This window comes from Rhinatrema bivittatum, unplaced genomic scaffold (genome assembly GCF_901001135.1).
Source record: "Rhinatrema bivittatum unplaced genomic scaffold, aRhiBiv1.1, whole genome shotgun sequence".
Classification (NCBI taxonomy): Eukaryota; Metazoa; Chordata; class Amphibia; order Gymnophiona; family Rhinatrematidae; genus Rhinatrema; species Rhinatrema bivittatum.
In genome coordinates this window covers 549,835-566,791 of record NW_021821488.1, presented here as the reverse complement: position 1 = coordinate 566,791, position 16,957 = coordinate 549,835, and the positions used below count along the sequence as shown (strand labels likewise).

At 43.8% G+C, this 16,957-nt stretch overlaps 1 protein-coding gene across 1 annotated transcript in view; it reads left to right on the top strand.

Moving 5' to 3' along the window:
• The first annotated feature begins 5,583 nt into the window (after window positions 1–5,583).
• The window catches only part of LOC115082697 (uncharacterized protein DDB_G0292642-like), a 69,051-nt gene continuing 57,677 nt past the window's right edge, over window positions 5,584–16,957 (top strand). Inside the window, exons 1-2 of the mRNA XM_029586893.1 lie at window positions 5,584–5,781; window positions 9,587–9,681. Coding sequence (XP_029442753.1) covers window positions 5,712–5,781; window positions 9,587–9,681 — 165 coding nt within the window. The 5' untranslated portion in view covers window positions 5,584–5,711. The remainder of the gene's footprint in view (window positions 5,782–9,586; window positions 9,682–16,957) is intronic.

The following is a 16,957-nucleotide window of genomic DNA, read 5'->3' as shown; positions in this document are numbered from 1 at the left end:
CCCCAGTGAGACCTCAGTAAGAAAGGGGAACTCGGATCATTTGGAAACATTTATATCCACCCTCTGAAATCGGTCTGACAAAAACTCATTTGACTTCTTGATCTACTTAGGCTCCAGCTATCCCATCAGCAGATACAATAAAGATTTGCTCTGAGGTATATCTAAACAGAAACAACCTTTATTTTCTGTTGTTAACAGCAGACAATGTTTACAACAATGTTTCAAAAATACTGATAAAATCAGAAGTTCATAGGCTTCTACAGTCAAGCTATAACAGTATATCCCTGTCTTCAATTTAGAGCCAGAATAAATGGGACACACGATCCCCAGGGCCAGTCTCTCTCCCCAGGGTACTCACTCCAATAGATCTCAGCAGGCAAGTTCTTGATTGTAGAAAGAGCAGGCAGGATGCTATACTATACCTTAAAAAATAATATCCAAGCCAAAATAGAAAAAATCATAAGAACACAAAGAAGAATGAAAACTCCAAGTGCCACAAATTATTTCTCCATCTATAACCTCTGAGTCAATGTCCCGTATCCCTTCCTGATGACAGGAAAGTAGAATAATATCTTGTCCAAAATAAGTAGGAATTTGATGGTAAAAAAAAATTCCTCTCTTAAAAGAATAAAAAACATTTCTTAAAAAACACAGTTCTTCTTTCTCAGACACTACAGTCCCCATTTTCACTGGCGGCAGGACGAAGAAGCACTCGGGCAACTGCAGACCCCACTATAAGTGGTTGTAGAGAACAGAAGCCCAATGTCATTCCCCTCAGGCATGGGGTATCAACCCTCCTGAGCTGAGAGCACGTAAAAAACAAACCAACTCTCTCAAAAGACAAAACATCTCTTCTTCTCTCAAAGGTCAGTACTACTTCCAGGTCTATGAAGGAACTGGCAATCAATGCAAAATCCATTCCCTCTGAGACAGGCTGTGAGGCCTGAATTTAGGGGACCTCCAAAACACTCCTTCCTTAAAAATTAAAGAAACCAGAGATATGTAATCACTGTGATTCTGGAACTAGGATAACATTCCAGAGACCATATCTCATATTTCTATTCAAAGGTGGACACTGTAGCTATTCTATTAGATTTATTTCCAGGGTTTTCTATGTGGGCAGAAAGTTTCGTTTCAAGGCTCTCACATTGCTCTTTACTTTTCCCATAGTTAAGTCTCTTGCACACAGCACTGATAATCTCAGCATTAGAGAATATTAAAGTCAATACTCAATAAGATACCTGAGGGTTGTTTGGTGGTTTCCAACATTTGTCTTTACTGATAAAGTGCAATTATGTAATTAAATTCTTTACTGCTGTGTATTTCATTTTCATAATACTTTCAGTAAACTTGTGACTTCTTAAAGTCTTTCTTAAATTCAGATGTTTCTCCAATTTAATTAGTTCTTTTAGTTACTTGATTTCTTCTCTCTCATTGGGTTCTAGAGAATGCTTTTGTGCTGCCCTTCCATAGTATTGAAGTATCAAAGATGTACTTTAAAGTGTTAAAGTGTTAAGTCTATTATCTCCTACTTCTTTTTGTAGTATCAAGGGTGATGCTTCTTACTCCTATTTCTCCCAAACTTCATTAGATATTCATGGGCCCTGGATGTGCTCCATCTCCTCTCCTTCCCTCCCCTATCTCCTTCCTCTTAGGATGGCTGGAAGTCATCCTCTCTTTTGATTTTTATGATATCAGCTTCCTCTTGATAGAAGGAAGCCTCCTCCATTGTTTAGAAGAGAGAACTCAACAATTGTGCAATGGATCCTTCGCTTAGGTCATCCTTAAGGCCTGTATGAACCTTTAGTTCAGTTGGTGAGAGTGCAGGTTGGTATATGGGGGCCTGGAATGGCCGTCCCCTTGGAGGGTCTCTATAGCAGCTCTCTACAGAGAGCTTGGGAGGCAGCCCCTTTTGGTTTGCTGAAAGTTAGGAGCTATTTAGGAGTTTTGCTTGAGTTGGTTTTTCAAGCCCAGTTAGACGAGCTAGGCAAACTGTGCCTAGTGGTCCTGACCAGGGTTGGGAGGGGTTTCTTATTCAGTCCCTGGCTGGTTAGGATTTTCCCTCTGGGTCTATTTTTTCAGGTTTAAGATTTTAGATGATAGGAGCCTTGTGAAAACCTATACACCTCCTAGGCTCAGGGCATGGGGAGCCCTGTGTCTGAGGCTGTACAGGTTAGGGAAGAACTGCCATCCATGAAGAAGGAGGTGTCAGTAACCTGCTGATTTCAAGATCCACGAGGAAGTTTTGGTTGCCCTTCCTTCCTGTTTGAAGCAAAGAGAGCTGCTTGCTTCAAGGGGATCCCTCACATCAGGGATCCAGAAAGAAGAAATAAAGAGACTGTGTAAGAACCACAAAGATCCAGAAGATCTGCTAATCTTCAGTAAGGGAAATCTCAAATCACTGGGGACACCAATCCAGTGTTTTCACCACCCTGGGGAGAGAAAGAAGAGATACTTTCTATGCCATTGACCCTTTACCATTTTTACCAGATTGGGTTTTTGACCATGCTAAATAGACCCTGCCCTCCCTGGGAACTCCACTTAACCAAGCCTTGGAGGATGGATGTTTCCCCGGCCCTGGAATATGAGTCCTGCACAAATTGATGGAAAAAGACTATAAGAAAAGAAACAAGAGAATTCTGTGGTACTACAGTTGGAAGGACCGACAAGCGTCTGCGGGGAGGGCCCCCTTTAACATGGCACTTGCCGGAGGGGCACCCTCCCCTGCCTTCCCTGGTGGCATCCTCATGGTACCCGCAGCGTCGGGCTGTTTTCCCCAGGAGAGGACCTGGGGAGGAGAAACGTGCGCAATGTGGTGACATCACCATGTTGGCGCGTCGAAGCGTGGTGACGTCGGTCTTGTGTTTCTCGCAATGCCGAGGTCCTTAAAACCGCGATGAGCATCGGGCCAGGCCTCTTTGCACAGCCAGCGCTCATGTTTAAAGGTGCAATCGGAGCTCGAGTGAAGAGGCCTACGTTAGGAGTCGCGTTTGGAGCACGAGGGCTCATCGGAGGATGGGAGGAGAAGGAAGGACAACAGGCCCAAGTGCGGGAAAGCGGAGTAAAGAGGCAGGGAACTTCCTTTTTTGCCGCGAGAGGCTGCAGGCAACAGGCAGGCAGACCGAGCTGGGGCACACGATGTGCCCAACAGAAGGCAGGCCAGGAAGAGGCCAGAAAGGACAAGGACCTTCCAGCACTCCCTCCCCACAACCTGCCGAATTGTGAGTAAAAAAAAAAAAAGTACATTTTCCCCGCGATCGCCATAGAAGTAAAGAGATGGCTGAGGGAAGAGAAGATGCACGGGGGAGAGCAAGGCAGACCAGGGGAGAGAACAGGAACCCGAAGGAGGCAGAACCCCGAGAAACGCAGGCGGAATGATCCTCGCGTACGGGGGAGGGAGAAGAAGGATCCTGAAGGGGATGCAGACCAGAGAGAATGAGTACAAAGGGACGGGGTAAAGAAGGACCGGCCTCAAGAGGAAGTAAGGCGCAGATGGGAAGGAGCAGGAACGGACAGAAAACGGCGGTAGGCAAAGGAAGCGTGATGGAACACGGAAGTGACGGAGGGCAAACGGAATGCAGCCAGACGCTGGGTGGTACGGTCCACCACAGTGGAGTTGGCCCATGTGGCCCACGATGGAACCGACCGGAACAGGATCACCAGCTCAAGGTCCGACCACGCACGGAGGATAGGAAGGAAATCTTTACAGTCCCGCCGCATGGCAAACAGCATGCATGCTCCCCAATTCCTCCGCATTGGCTTGTCTCCTGGGTTGCAGACCATTTGGTATATCCCTTGCTTCCTCATGTGCCAGCTCCTTCTGTCCTTCCGCACCCCTCGCCTTGCCGCCTCCTGCAGCTGTGCTCCCTGCCACTGCTGTATACCACGGCGGTGGTACCTGCTGAAGTGAGCAATCTCCTTCTCCTCTACTACTACTACTATGTATAGAAAAAAAAAACCTGTGGACAATCTGATTTTGGTTGCAAATTTGTGATTCCAGCGTCTTGTGCGAGGCAGTGAAGAAAAAGCAGCGACATTTCATCAGAACAGCATGGCCAAGAAATCTGAACCAAATCTGTTTTTCCTGGGGTAGCCTAACGAAGATGATTCACGATGAAGCGTACACAGTACAGACCCTCGGAGGCCAGTGAATGAGTGATACAGTAGTACTCACCTGTGGACCCAGTCTTGTTTTTGAGAAGAATTTGGTTTTCTGTCATTTTTACGAAATTTGCATTCTGAATATTTCTATTGTGTACAGACCAGGAAAAATGCATTTGCTTTTATTCCTCCAGTGTTACACTGCTGGCAGTGTCTGGCTTTTTGGGTTTCCCATTTCAGCTTTTTCCTACTTTTTCTGTTTCTGATTTGTGGTCAATTTTGTATTTGGTGAGGGTCTGTCTGCTAGCAGGTAGTTTCTGTGTCAGGATCTGTAGCAGTCCAACTTGTTCTGTTTTCCAATCTGCACTCCTACTACAAGGGTGTATTATATTCTAGAGTAGTGAGCATGTGTGAGCCTGAGAGAGAGAGTGTGTGTGTGTGTGAGGGAGCCTGCGTGTAAGCCTGAGAGCATGCGTGAGTCAATGAGCATACATGTGAGCCTGAGAGAGTGCATCTATATGAGAATGAACATGTTAGAGAGGGTGTGTTTATTTATACTTTTTTGGTATCTTTATTCTGTATTTGGTAAGGGTCTATGTTTTGCATGTGTGACCAAGGTAAGGCATTCTGAAAGTGGGCAGTTTCTGTGAAGGAATCTATCAGCCTGGCTTGTTTTATTTTCTTAATAGGAAGTGATTTAGTGATTTAGGGCCTGTTTGCTTTTTTGTAGATAGATTTGAGGTCAGGCAGTTAGTGCTGTTTTGGAGGTTTCCTATATTGTAATTGTAATTCAGTTTACTCATGGCTTTCTGAGGGCCCAAATGACACACAGCACATGTTACAGTAAGCCTAATACCATATGGGTTCCAAGTATCTTTTTTACTTTCTTGCAACATTTTCTGATTGACACTGCAGCAGTGCATAAGTGATATTTTTACCTCAGAAGGCGATACCATGAATGTCGTTTTTCATATAAAATCTGTCATTAGTAAAGGACATAGGATGGAACTGGGGGAGGATCTAGGATGATGGGAGGAAAGGATCTAGAGCCTTTTTGTTTGGGATTAAACAAAATTAAAGAAAGCTAAATATCATTTTGTGTTACTTCTTGCCTTTGCAAAACAATATCACACTAAATCTTTCCAGATTTATACCACAGACACATCACTAGATAAATGTCACTATTTATCCTTTAGTCTCTCTTATTGGAATGTTAAATCTCACTCTTTGGGATGAAGGGGTGAGGGAGGAAGGAAAAAGTTTGTTGATTATATCAGGAAGGGATAGGGAAGAGGGAAAATTAGGCGATTATGCCAGGGAAGGGTTAAGGGTGGGAGATGGGAGATGGGAAACATGCGATAATGCTGGAGAAGGGGAGGATACTGTGCATTTACTGATTCCCTACTTAGAATATCACCGTTTGCCCCAGGAAGGGCGTGATTAAATAAGGGTGTGTTTCTGCACTAAGAGGGAGCTGTGAGAGAATCCAGAGCAGTAACAAGAGCGTAAACACAACCAGGAAGTGATTGCATTCGCCTCACAGAGAGATACAATTAATTTTCTCTCCGTACTTTAACGTAAATTTGTATTCATCGTATATTGGTATAAGAATGAGCACTACCATGAGCAAACCGGAGAATACTGCACTGAAATTTGTGCGTGGAAAGGATGATATCACAGGTAAGTGAATATGGTGTTTTTAACTTATTACGGCAGTTTCCTGGGATCCGGTAAATAATTAAACTAAAGCATCAGTTATTTTTCTAAACCTCAGAGAAGGAATGCAGAGGTTTAGTTCTTTATTGTCTCATCTGCATTATTAAGTCAGTAAGAGCTCAACTGCATATTTTGATCACTATAATTTAATGTTATTTTAGCACATTAAAATTACCCAGCACTGCTTATTAGTATTTGTAGGGGAAGCTGGATAGGCAGAATCTGAGCACACAACCATACGGGGAACATCCAGGGCTCCTGGTTATATGGGGTTTATTTTTTTTACGATTTTCTGTCTATACTTTCCCACATTTTGTTTATAAGTACAGATTTCTATATCGCTCCACATATATTCCTTCTGACTGTCTCATTGGTGAAAATGTGAAAACCAGCTTGAACTTAACTCAAACCAGATAGATATCAGACAAGCTTAAGGTTGGCAAATTGAATTTTCCCCACCTATTCCGCAAAAATCTGAGAATAAAGTAAAGGAAATCTGCCAATTTCTATATGGGTTTGCCATATTGGAGGTTCAGATACCCATTGCCTTTGATGTGCTTGTTTGTACAGAAGTAACAATGCATTTACTTATTAAAAATAAGGAATGTGATTTTTGTCCTTCACCATTCTTTGTTTTCTGTTTTTTAATGTGCAGTTATAAATGTTCTCTCACTGTCTCTCTCTCTCTCTCAATCACTTCCTTCAGTTACATCTAAGTAGAACCATTTTTCCACATTTTTTTTCTGGATAAAAAAAAAATATAATTGAAATTGAAACTTCTATAGAATTTTTATTCATCTGTAAAAATGGAAACCAGGAATCTTAAACACATCACACTACAGAGAGAATGTGGGTGACCTAGCAGCCAGAGGGATACAATGTGGAACAAGAAGTTACTATGGGCCTGATGTAATAAGTTGCATGCAGCAGAGCACACAGTTTAATCCACAATTGTGAACACTTTTTTTGTGTGCAAACTGTACTCCCAATTGTGTGGGAGTTTGTGTCAAAATATGTATGTGTAGAACTGTGTTCTCTGCTAAGTGCCCATTTGCGTGGAAGTCCCAAGCAAATGAAGGCATTAGTTACTATTCCCTTTGCAGAGAGGTGCACTGGCTTATCTGGTGGTTTTTAACTGCTGGAAATGTTGCTTCTGGTCTGAGGTGGAGTAAAGTTTCCAGCACTAGTATTGGTCTATGGGCAGAATTATTAGGAAGGGAATGGTGAATAAAACAGAAAATGTCATAATGCCTCCGTATTGCTCCATGGTGAGACCGCACCTGGAATACTGTGTACAATTCTGGTCGCCACATCTCAGAAAAGATACAGTTGAACTGGAGAAGGTACAGAGAAGGGCGACCAAAATGATAAAGGGATTGGAACAGCTCCCCTATGAGGAAAGACTAAAGAGGTTAGGACTTTTCAGCTTGGAGCAGAGACGGCTGAGGGGGGATATGATAGAGGTGTTTAAAATCATGAGAGGTCTAGAACAGGTAAATGTGAATCGGTTATTTACTCTTTCGGATATTAGAAGGACTAGGAGGCACTCCATGAAGTTAGCATGTGGCACATTTAAAACTAATCGGAGAGGATGTGGTTAGTGCAGTTAGTATAGCTGAGTTTAAAAATGTTTGGATAAGTTCTTGGAGGAGAAGTCCATTAACTGCTATTAATCAAGTTGACTTAGAGGTAGATTTTAAAAGGGTTACGTGCATAAGTTTATTTATGTATTTATTTATAAAAGTTATAAGTTATATAAGTTATGCGCGAAACCCTTTTAAAAACCCCCTGCGTGCGCCGAGCCTGTTTTGCATAGGCTCGGTGGCGCGCGCAAGCCCCGGGATGCGCGTAAGTCCCGGGGCTTCACTAGGGGGTGTGTCGGGGCCGCCGCGACATTCAGGGCATTCTGGGGGCATTCCATGGGGCATGGTGCCGGCCCGGGGTTGTTTCGGGGGCGTGGCCGAGGCCTCTGAAACGGGTCCCGGGCCGGGGAATCACACACCAGCAGCCCGCTGGTGCGCGCGAGTTACACCTGCTTCTGGCAGGCGTGAGTTTTAAATCACAGGTAGGAGTAGGAGGGGGTTTGGATAGGGACGGGGGGGGGGGGGGGTTAGGTAGGGGAAGGGAGGGGAAGGTGCAGGGAGGGGTGGAAGGAAAGTTCCCTCGGAGACCGCTCTGATTTTGGAGCTGCCTCGGAGGGAATGGGCAGCGCGCACAGGGCTCGGCGCACGAAAGGTGCCCAAATGTGCACCCCCTTGCGCACGCTGACCCCGGATATTATAAGATACGTGCGGCTACGCACATATCTTATAAAATCCTGCATACTTTTGTTTGCGCCTGGTGCACGAACAAAAGTACGCGTGGGCGTAGATTTATAAAATCTACCCCTTAGAGAATAGCTACTGCTATTACTGGCATCAGTAGCATGGGATAGCCTTAGAGGTAGATTTTAAAAGGGTTACGCGCATAACTTATGCGCGTAACCCTTTTAAAAAACCCCTGCACGCACTGAGCCTGTTTTGCATAGGCTCGGTGGCGCGTGCAAGCCCCAGGATGCACGTAAGTCCTGGGGCTTCGCTGGGGGCGTGTTGGGGGCGTGTTGGAGCCGACGCAAAATTCGGGGTGTTCCGGGGGCGTGTCGGGGGAGTGGTGCCGACCCGGGGGCATTTCGGGGGCGTGGCCGGGGCCTCCAAAACGGGTCCCGGGCCGGGGAATTGCGCGCCAGCAGCCCACTGGCAGGCGTAACTTTTAAAACACAGGTGGGAGGGGGTTAGATAGCACCGGGGGTGGGTTAGGTAGGGGAAGGGAGGGGAAGGTGCGGGGGGTGGAAGGAAAGTTCCCTCCGAGGCCGCTCCGATTTCGGAACGGCCTTGGAGGGAACGGGCAGCGTGCGCAGGGCTCAGCGCGCGCAAGGTGCCCAAATGTGCACCCCCTTGCGCGTGCCGACCCCGGATTTTATAAGCTATGCATGGCTACGCGCGTAGCTTATAAAATCCCGCGTACTTTTGTTCGCGCCTGGTGCGTGAACAAAAGTACGCACGGGCGTAGATTTATAAAATCTACCCCTTAGTGTTTCGGTACTTGCCAGTACTCGTAGCCTGGATTGGCCATTGTTGGAAAGATACCGGGTTTGATGGACTCTTGGTGTGGCAATTTCTTATGTTTTTAAGGAGGAGTTTCAGTGTTGGAATCTGAAATTAGTATTTTATGTGCAGAAAACCTGGTTTATGCACAAAAACATGTTTTCTGTGAATAAAATATAGTTTGTGCACACAGAAAAAGCTTTCTGTCCAGAAAGCTTTATAGAGGACTGAGTTGTTTTTCCTGAACTGTGGAACTGTATGGGCTTTGTTTTGTAACTACAATTTGTTCCTTCTAAGTAAACTTTTTCTTGTTTGGAGCACAAATTTGTGTGGAGTGTTTTTGTCAGAGGTAATCCCTTCTCGGTGGCCTTGCCCCCATTCCTCAGGACCCAGTACTTATTCCCCAGGCCAGCGCTGGGAAGGTGACATAAGGATAAAAATGTAAGATTAATTTCATTTTTTTTCTAACTGTGAAATCTATATTGTGGTACGAATTCTGTTTAATGCTTACAAATGTAACTTTCTCAAGGTAAGGCATAAAGATCTGGGAATCTATTATCTAATGGGTGGTTTCAAAGCTCAGTTTTCTACCTACAAATTGTACTGTGGGCCATACCTAATGATTAGCTGTTATCTCTTTGTCAGCAGGTCTTTTTTTAGTGCTTACTGTGTTCCTTACTTTTCAGGTGATGATGATGATCAGTTCCGGGTAGAAATGTCATGTGGACATGCTGCTGGTTCCTCTTCATTAACAGCATGGTGCCGGAGTCTACTAGACATGGTAAGGGGAGACCAAAATGAAAAGAACTGTATATGTCCCAGCAAGCCAAGCATAAAGTTAATAAACATCTGGAAATTTGACTGTTCTTATATTCCTTCCAAAAACAATGAGGCTGAACACAGAACCACTCAGCAGTTGAATAGAGCAAAGTTGGGAAGTAAGATTTTAAATAATGCAAAACCTGATGCAGGATCATATGATGTAGCTTAGGAATTTATTATTTTTTAATATACCAACATTTGATTGGAGATATCACATCGGTTTACATTTAGGTACGGTAGGTATTTACAATTTAAGTTGCTGTACCTGAGGATAAAGTGGCTTGCCCAAGGTCACAAGGAGTGACAGCAGGACTTGAACCCTGGTCTCCTGGTTCTTAGTCTACTGTTCTAACCACTAGGCTATTCTTCCTTCCTGATGTTGTAAGGTAAGAAAAAAAAGCAAAAGTTGCTTATGCTAAGGATTTGTTGATTTGTATTCATGTTTGAGTTCATCATTATAGCACCAGACCTTTGATTTTATGTTGCTGTTTTTCCACGTGTGGATGCCATCCTGTGTGGTGATCACAGTATTATTATTTATGTTTATTATATTATGGATGTCATTTGTAACTGGCCCAGAATGGTGGATGGGTGAGTAATAAATAGTTTTAATTAAATAAATCAATTTTCTGGTCTAATTAAGATATGGAAAATAAGGTGACCAAATAATTCCCTGTCATAAAACAATGGTTCTCAACCTGTTTTCCCATCGTGACACACCTGATGGACAATGCTCCCATGTGTAACATATCACTCACAGCAATCCACAGCTAAACTAAAAAACAGCCTCAGTATTACTTTTTTTTTGTAATATATTTATTAAATTTTTAACAGGTTAATACACATCTCTGAATTAGGCAACATTTTTACAACATTTTCTCCCCCTTGTATTCCCTCGCCCCCTCTTCCTCCCCTCCCCCCCCCCCTCTTATCTCCCTGCTCCAATCCTCTAGCATTTGCACCTGAGCAAACAGTACCTACAATGCATATCGTATCATATCATAGCATAACATAACATAGCAGATGAGCAGATAAGATATCTAAAGACTAGGATAAGGTTTAGGTAAGCTAAGATGAGTATTGCACCCTCTTTTGTAAATGGACATAGATATAGAAGATTCTTTAGCGTGTGTTACTGATAACCTGGAAGTATGGTGGACCTGCGTGGTAGGGTTGGTAGTAACAGTGGTGAGGTCAAAGCCTTCTTATCGAGTTTCTGATATTACAGGATCTCTAAGTTTGTGGCTCAAGCGGAGTTGAAAATCTTGTTGTCAATGCAGTTCGGTGTCAGTGTCTTAGAAGGGGAAAGATAGGTTAGACAGGGCGCCCATATTTGTTGGTTGTTGGTTAATTTCTTCGAGGATGTGGACCTGGCAATGGCATATTCCAGGGAACAAAGGTGTATTGTTTTTTGAAACCAATGTTCGTGGCTGGGTCCTTGTGGATCCATCCATCTAGCCAAAATAACTTTCTTGCCTGTCAGGCTGACTCTGCCCAGGAAAAGGCGCGTTGTTAACCTCAATTTTTGATGCTCCTGCTCACTGGAACCAAGAAGCCAAAAACCTGGGTCTAATGGTAAGGTGGTGTGAAGCAGTTTGGCGCAAGTGTCTCGAATTTTATCCCAAAACTCTAACACTAATGCGCATTCCCAAAAATAATGGAAAAAGGTGCCAGCGCTTTGATGGTACTTTGTGCAGAGATCAGTAGGGGTGAGTTTATATTGAAAGACATGGTATGGAGTAATATAAAGTTGCCATAGAAATTTATATTCAGTTTCACGGAGAAGAACGTTATCTGAGATGTTCGTAAGTGAAACAAACATGTTTTTGAAAGTTTTGTATAAAATAGAAAACTGAGGCCATTTCATCCATCGTGCATGAAGAGTTTCCAGGAAGTGTGGCTTCCTAGCTTTACCCAGAGTTTTGTAGAAGTAGGAAATAGTGGTTTGTTGAGTCTTTCCCAAATATAGGGCTGTTCACATCCGCTAGTTGGACTCTGACTCGTCATAAACCTTTGGGTTGCTATTGATAAAATGCCTAACCTGAAGAAATGGATAAAAGACCATTTGTAAGAGTCTGTATTGTTGTTGCAAGGCGGTAAAATCTAGTTTCTCTCCTGTGGCAGCTATGAACATTTGATATACATAGATCAGGCCTTGTCTGTGCCATCTGGTAAAGGTAGCCTCAGCAAGCCCTGGAGGGAAGGAAGGATTGCTGGTGATTGTTATTAGCAATTTCATGTGAGAGGGATGGTCATAAGTTTTACAGAATTGCAGCCAAGCCTTTTTACATGTGCGAAACAGTTCATGGGACCTGATGTGACTGGGGATTTTCTGCAGTTCTATTTGCAATAAAGGATTAAGTGAAGGGACTCCATACCAAGCCAAGAGGTTCTGATATGGGGTAAAAAAAGAAGATTGAAAAAGCAGTCCCAGATGTAACACAGGCTGCATGCCAGGTTGTACAAGTTTAGGTCTGGGCAGCCAACCCTGTCTCACCCCCCTTTGTATTTGAACATCATTGGAGATGATTTTATTCGCTACAATTCGCAAAATGAGTTTGTCATATAGAAGAAGCAGGTAGTTCAAGAAGTCTCCCCTGAACCCATATCTGTGAAGGATTGAGAAGAGGTAAGACCATGATACTAGGTTAAACACCTTCTCTGAGTCAAATCCAATGACTAGAGCTGGGATTTGTTGGGTTGACATATCTGCATGGCTGTGATTAGTTTAATAATGTTGGGATTCGCTTTTCTCCCTTTGACAAATCCCACCTGGTGCCTAGAAATTAGACTGGGCAATAAGAATTCAACCTCTCTACTAATATTTTGGCTAACAACTTGAGGTCGCAGTTGAGTAAGATTTGTCAGTAGGAGGCGGGCAGAAGCAGATCTTTACCGAGCTTGGGAGTACTGTAATATGTGCTAAATTGGAATATTTAGAAAGGCCATCCAGGTAAAATTTGATCAGAGGGGTAGCCACTTGGTGATGAAGTGTTTTGTAAAAGTCATAGGGAAAATCATCTGGGCCAGGGGACTTCCCGGATTGCACCATATTGATTGCCTGTAGAACTTCAATTATTTGTATGGGCCGATTTAAAAATTCTAATTGTGAGGCTGAGAGAGTTGGGAGTTCGACCTCCTTTAAGAAATGGTTTCCTCCTCTTTTCCCTCATGGGGATCCGCTGCATATAGGGCTTCATAAAAGACCCAGAAAACATTACACACCTCTCGCTTGCAGGAGACCGGGTCTCCCCTATTGTTTCTCATACGCGGGATAAAAGTCACGGGCTTAGTGGTGCACACTAAGTTGGTTAAAAGCTTCCCTGCTTTATTCCCATATCGAAACAGGTGTCGTTCGCCCATTTGTAGGTGGTGTTGTGCTCAAATGGAGTGAAGTATTTAATCTATTTAAGATGCTATAGAATGGTTTCAGTGCTTTGTGGATGGATCTTGTTGCATTAGGGCTTTCGCGTGCTTTAATTGGTTTGCTAAATCTAGGATATCCCGATGTAAGATTTTTTTGCGTGAGCTGAGGTACGAAATGATGTCACTTTGCCCATTTCCCAGAACAGCTGGGGCTCAGAGGCATGTTGTTGGTTATGAGTCATAAAATCCGACCATTTCTTTTGTAAATATTTTTGAAATTTAACGTCATCTGCCTGCCCTTCTGACCCTGCGAGGCGAAGAGCTGACTGCACCACCGCCACTCACACAAGGCCGCGAATCGTCCCTCTGCAGCCAACCTATCTTGCTAGGAGTTGCCCCTGCTGCCCTGCGCATTCAAGCTGAGGAAAACCTCCGACAACCCCCACAGGCCCGCGAGCGGACCTGCCGATCCTGCCCATCGCCTGCCTGATTTTGACTCCGCCCACCTACGATCTCATGGCGGCGACGTGGGACCGTGACGACGCGGGACAGGACATTTAAAAGCAGCACCGGTGAGCCTTTGGCGCCGCACACCATCGTTGCGCACCAAAAGAGCGTAACAAAGGGGCCTGCCCCTTAGCGTGCCCCTTTGCGCTACCTCCCTTTCCCCTTCTTCCTTTTCATCGTCTTTTCCACTGTCCCCCTCCTACCCCCTCACTGCCTTTAAACCACCCTCTTCTGTCCTCATGTATGTTCCTCAGTCCTGTTACCCCCTCCCACCCCCATCCAGCTACTATCACTGCACTCTGCCATGTCCTCCCCCACTCCCCCCTGCACCCTCTACCCACACATTGCTATAAAAAGATCCTATCTCCTTTTCAAGTCAACACACCTACAAATTTGCTTAGTCTCCGCTCCCCCAGGCCTCCTTGAGAACAACCCTTCTCCACTCATTGAATTCCTAACAGAAAACTTAGATTTGGATAGCCCCTCCATTATTCTCGGGGACTTCAACCTCCACGTTGACTCCATTCCCCTCTCATCCACATGCGACACCTTCCTCTCTTCGCTTAAAGCTATGGGTTTCAACCAAATTATTACCAACCCCACCCACAAAGCAGGCCACACCCTTGACTTAATATTCATAAACTCTCATCTCCTCTCCACAGAAGCCCCCTCCTGCACCCCTGTACCCTGGTCCGACCATGCACTTCTAGCAACCTCCCTCTCGATAATAAACAAACACCCTCCCCATCACACTAACAAAAAAACTATACAATTTAGAAAACCACGCAGTAGAGACAAACTTATCACCACCCTTTCCAACGCCCTGGAAAAACTTGACATCACTGATACTGAAATGGCAATCTTGTCCTGGAATGAGATCACCACTAACATTGCCAATTCCCTATGCCCCCAAACCACAAAAGTACTAAACACTTCCATCAACCCAAAAAAACCCTGGTACACAATAGAACTTAAAAAACTTAAACATGCCTTGAGATGCCAGGAAAAGAAATGGCACCAAAACCCCTTTCCATCCCTTTTGGCAACCTACAAATCCGCCCTATACACATACCACACTACCATTCTTAAAACAAAAAAAGACTTCTATGCCATTAGAATACATGACCTACAATACAATGCTAAAGCCCTCTTCACATTTGTCGCTGAGTTCACCAAAACTCCCCCCCCCCCGCCCGATGAAGACACCCAATCCAAATGTGATAACCTCACATTCTACTTCTACGAAAAAATCTCTAAACTCATACAGCACTTGCTGTCTACATCCCAGCCCACCACTCCCCCCCACAACAACCCCCCACACCCCTTTTAACATCTTTGAACTGACCTCTTCCACCGAAATGGAAGCTATACTAAAGAAAATGAAACCAGCACAACACCCTTCTGACACCAACCCTACTAAATCTCTCCTGTCCATCCCCAGTATAATTGTAAAACCTATCGCTGATATCATTAACTGTTCCCTTTCCCTGGGAAATGTACCTAATCCTCTAAAGCAAGCCACTGTCAAACCCCTACTCAAAAAACCTAATCTCGACCTTAATGACCCCTCTAATTTCCGACCCATCTCAAACCTACCCTTCCTAGCCAAAGTACTTGAAAAAGTAGTCAACACCCAGCTTTCAGACCACCTTGAAAAACATAATATCCTCTTCCCATCACAATTCGGCTTCCGCAGATTTTTCAACACTGAGACTCTCCTAATCTCCCTCACTGACACAATTCTAAAAGATTTCAATAAAGGTCATTCATACTTACTCGCCCTACTTGACATTTCCTCTGCCTTTGACACTGTAAACCACAACATACTCCTAATCCATCTCAAGGAAATTGGAATATCTGGAACCTCCCTCCACTGGTTTAATTCGTATCTTACCAATAGAGTTTACAAAGTTAGAATAGACGACTTTGGATCTAAACCTATACACCTCTCCAGGGTGTTACCCAAGGCTCCTCACTCTCCTCTACCCTCTTCAATATCTATCTACTGCCACTCTGCCAACTTCTCTCTGATCTTGATCTCGCTCACTTTATTTATGCGGATGACATACAATTACTCATCTCCATTACTGACTCTTTAGCCATCACCCTTAAAACTTGGGAAAACGCCCTATCATCGATAAATAGCCTCCTCACCAGCCTGAATCTTGCCCTTAACAGAATTGATTATCATCTCTCTACCTCATAACCCATTAAGTGCCCTGCCCCAAGCCATTAACTTTTCACAGTAAGTACAAGACCTCGGTGTCATTATAGATAATCACCTCAACCTTAAAATATTTATTGGCTTGACGATGAAAGAATGCTATTTTTAGCTTAACACCTTGAAAAAACTCAGTCCACTCCTCCACCTTAACGATTTTCGCACTGTACTACAAGCCACTATACTCTCCAGAATAGATTATTGTAACTCCCTACTCCTCGGTCTACCCAAAGCCACTATTAAACCTCTACAAATGCTTCAAAACTCCGCTACCAGAATTCTCACTAACACTCGCAAAATAGGCCATATCACCCCCATCCTCAGAGATCGTCACTGGCTCCCCATCTTCTACCGCATAATCTACAAAACACTCACCATCTTACATAAAACCCTTCACAACCAGAGCATGCGCTGGTTGAATGACTCCATACAATTCCACACCGCTAACAGACCAACTAGATCCTCTTATAAAGGCACTCTATACACCCCTTCACCTAAGCTATCCCACCTTAACACCACAAAAGAACATGCTCTATCCATTCCAGGTTCTTACTCCTAGAATACCATGCCTGCCGATCTCAGACAAGAGCAATGTACTCAGAAATTTAAGAAAAAACTCAAAACATGGCTCTTTAAACAAGCTTACCCTTAACCATTTCTTACTCATTCCCAACACATATGTCGCACAATCCAGTGTCTAATCCCATTCCATTGTATATGCCCTTATCATTGTTTTTTGCCCCTCCCACCTCTCATGCTCATTCCATTGTTTTGTAACTGCTCAATTGACTTCTCCATCTTCTATGTCCCCTAATACCATGTGATCATATTGTTATTTTTTTACATTCACCATATATCTTGAAATGCCTTTATTGTTATTTTATTGCATTTACCATATATCTTGAAATGCCTGTATCTCCTTAAATCCTTTGTTTCCACTGCCCTAGTTTTATGTAACTTCGTTTTCTGTTAACAATGTTCGATGTAAACCGGCATGATGTACTTACGAATGTCGGTAGATAAAAACCTTAAATAAATAAAATAAATAAATAAGATATCTAGGGAACCTCCATATGCATGTGGTAGCAGGATCGAGTTTCGAACTTATGAGTAGAGAGTCTGGAGCATGATCAGAAATTAC